This window comes from Lissotriton vulgaris, chromosome 1_1 (assembly GCF_964263255.1).
Source record: "Lissotriton vulgaris chromosome 1_1, aLisVul1.2, whole genome shotgun sequence".
In the NCBI taxonomy this organism is placed as follows: Eukaryota; Metazoa; Chordata; class Amphibia; order Caudata; family Salamandridae; genus Lissotriton; species Lissotriton vulgaris.
The window spans coordinates 72529290-72532044 of record NC_141685.1 but is presented as its reverse complement, the minus strand read 5'-3'; the positions used below and the strand labels follow the sequence as shown (position 1 = coordinate 72532044).

At 40.0% G+C, this 2755-nt stretch overlaps 1 protein-coding gene across 2 annotated transcripts; it reads right to left on the bottom strand.

Moving 5' to 3' along the window:
* Positions 1-670: 670 nt before the first annotated feature.
* On the bottom strand, positions 671-1969 carry LOC147737358 (uncharacterized). Of its 2 annotated transcripts, XM_086925805.1 has the most exons (2): positions 1674-1969; positions 671-1589 (listed from the first exon to the last, which is right to left on the bottom strand). In XM_086925805.1, exons 1-2 carry the CDS (start codon positions 1967-1969, stop codon positions 671-673), a joined length of 1215 nt encoding a protein of 404 aa, XP_086781931.1. The 2 variants fall into 2 exon arrangements, with proteins under 2 accessions (XP_086781931.1, XP_086781923.1); XM_086925797.1 differs by having other exon boundaries at positions 671-1969.
* Positions 1970-2755: the final 786 nt, after the last annotated feature.

Sequence of the window (2755 nt, the reverse complement as noted above, 5' to 3'; positions counted from 1 at the left end):
GCATTTTCAGAACCCCTTGTCCTCTGCTGTCTGGGAATGATTCATGTTCAGGCTGCACTGAGCTGCATCTAGGCGATTTACCACTGGTAAGCCATTCAATGCAGGCGGTTGACTGGCAGCGTGGGCTCAGGGAGAGGAAGTACTACCTTCGGCTTAGGCCTCTCGAGAAACAGAACTGCAGGCTGCAATTCCCATTTTAGGAGATGCAGTTCTCTCGTTGCGTTTAGGCCCCTGTCAAGGCATTTATTTATTTATGCGTTTTTATATAGCGCAGACTTTACCCGAGGGTGTCAGAGCGCTTCACAATAGGAACAGTAACATTACAAGAGCAAATGTTACGTTACATGAGGAAAAAGTGACAATTGTGCAAGTAACACCAGTAACCAAGATACAAGATGAGGTAGCAACCAGTAGGTTACAAACCAGAAAGAGCCTCAATGTCTGCAAAGTCTCTTGAAAGGCACATGTACTTGTACTACAATGGCAACGTTTTCAGATGAATGTATTGTGTTGCCCAATAACAACCCGACACTGGCGTGCATTGTCAATTTAAATAAATGTGGAAAAATACTAGCTGTAGTGGCGTTTTTTGCGTGTGGCAAAAATAAATGTGGATAAATACAGAAAAAACGCCCAAAAAATAAATATGAATAAATACAGACGGAAATGGTCAAAAAATAAAGAGCACTGGTGTTTCTCCCCCAGTGTGGATTCTCACATGTGCAGTGAGACCAGATTTACGGCTGAAACACTTGTGGCATTCAGAGCACTGATAAGGTTTTTCTCCAGTGTGGGTTCTTATATGCTCAGTGAGACTGCGTTTTTCACTGAAACATTTCTTGCATTCAGTGCACTGATAAGGATTTTTCCCAGTGTGGGTCCAAGTATGTTTAGTGAGCCTTCTTTTGTCATAGAAACATTTCTGGCATTCAGAGCACTGATAAGGTTTTTCCCCAGTGTGGGTTCTTATATGATGAGTGAGACGGTTTTTATCACTGAAACATTTGTCACATTCAATGCACTGATAAGGTTTTTCCCCAGTGTGGGTCCTAGTATGTTTAGTGAGTCTTCCTTTGTGACAGAAAAATTTCGGGCATTCAGAGCACTGATAAGGTTTTTCCCCAGTGTGGGTTTTTATATGCACCGTGAGCCTGTTTCTGTCAATGAAACATTTCTGGCATTCAGAGCACTGATAAGGTTTTTCCCCAGTGTGGAATCTCAAATGTGCAGTTAGAAGTGATTTAAGTTTGAAATGTTTTGGGCATTCAGAGCACTGATAAGGGTTTTCCACAGAGTGGGTTAATGCATGTCGATATAGACTCCGTTTGATACTAAACCTTTTCTGGCATTCAGAGCACTGATAAGGTTTTTCCCCAGTGTGGATTCTCATATGCTCAGTAAGATAAGATTTACTGCTGAAACTTTTTGGGCACACTGAGCACTGAGAGAGGTTTTTCCCAGTGTGGATTCTCATATGCTCAGTGAGATAAGATTTACTGCTGAAACTTTTTGGGCACACTGAGCACTGAGAGAGGTTTTTCCCAGTGTGGATTCTCATATGTTCAGTGAGACTAGATTTACAGCTGAAACTTTTTTGGCATTCAGAGCACTGGTAAGGTTTTTCCACACAGTGGGTTAATGCATGTCGATAAAGAAGCGCTTTGATACTAAACCTTTCCTGGCATTCAGAGCACTGATAAGGTTTTTCCCCAGTGTGGATTCTTATATGTTCAGTGAGATGAGATTTACAGCTGAAACTTTTTGGGCATTCAGAGCACTGATGCTTTTCCCCAGTGTGGATTCTTACATGTGCAGTGAGACTATATTTATGGCTGAAACATTTTTGGCATTCAGAGCACTGATAAGGTTTTTCCCCAGTGTGGATTCTTATATGCTCAGTGAGATAATATTTACTGCTGAAACTTTTTTGGCATTCAGAGCACTGAGAGAGGTTTTTCCCAGTGTGCATTCTCTCAAATTCAGTGAGATGAGATTGATGGCTGAATCTTTTTTGGCACAGGTAACTTATTTCCCCAACTTGAGTTATTTTGCTTTGATTGAGGCGGGTTTGAACACTGAATTTGTTCTCACAGCACGTGTTTTTATAAGGTGTATTCCTAGAGTTACATTTAGTTTTCTCTTGCTTATATGCCACGGTACGAGTGAACTCGATTTTAGAGTCGGGCTTGTTTAGATAATGTACAGTATTTATCTCTAAAAGAAATTGTGTGTAATCTTCTTAACACTTGAATTGAGCAAAATATGTCTGGATGCAGCCCTGTAACACCTGTCGAAATGTTTCTAGCAGATAATAGTCTTTTGGTTACAGCCTCTCCGGCAGCAACTTATTTTGTGACTGAAGTTTTTCTCAAATCTATTTGTATAGGTTCTTATCAATGCAGGGATAAGGTGTTAGTCTGATATTTAATGATTAAACTGAGATGTACCTTTTTGCACTGACATAATCGCAGTAACTGAGAACATTAGAACATGCACAGTACTATTGTGGCTCACCAGTCACAGAACATCAGTTAATTTTACCCTTTCTATGTTTGGTGTAAGGTGTAGTTCTGAAGAGGAGGATTTATTTACATTAGCTATAGCGCAACAGTGCTCATTTAATCAGTTTTTACATATCACTCCTGCACAACAGAATGTTTAGGTGATTTACATAAAATTTTAGAACAGTACACATTAAAAAGGAAACAATCTGAGATTGTCATGAAAACAATAAAGTGGTGGATTTTCGCCAGAG

What these genes read in the sequence shown, in the direction of transcription:
- LOC147737358 (XM_086925797.1), bottom strand. Translation starts at nt 1,969, where the DNA reads ATGCACACTGGGAAAAACCTCTCTCAGTGCTCTGAATGCCAAAAAAGT.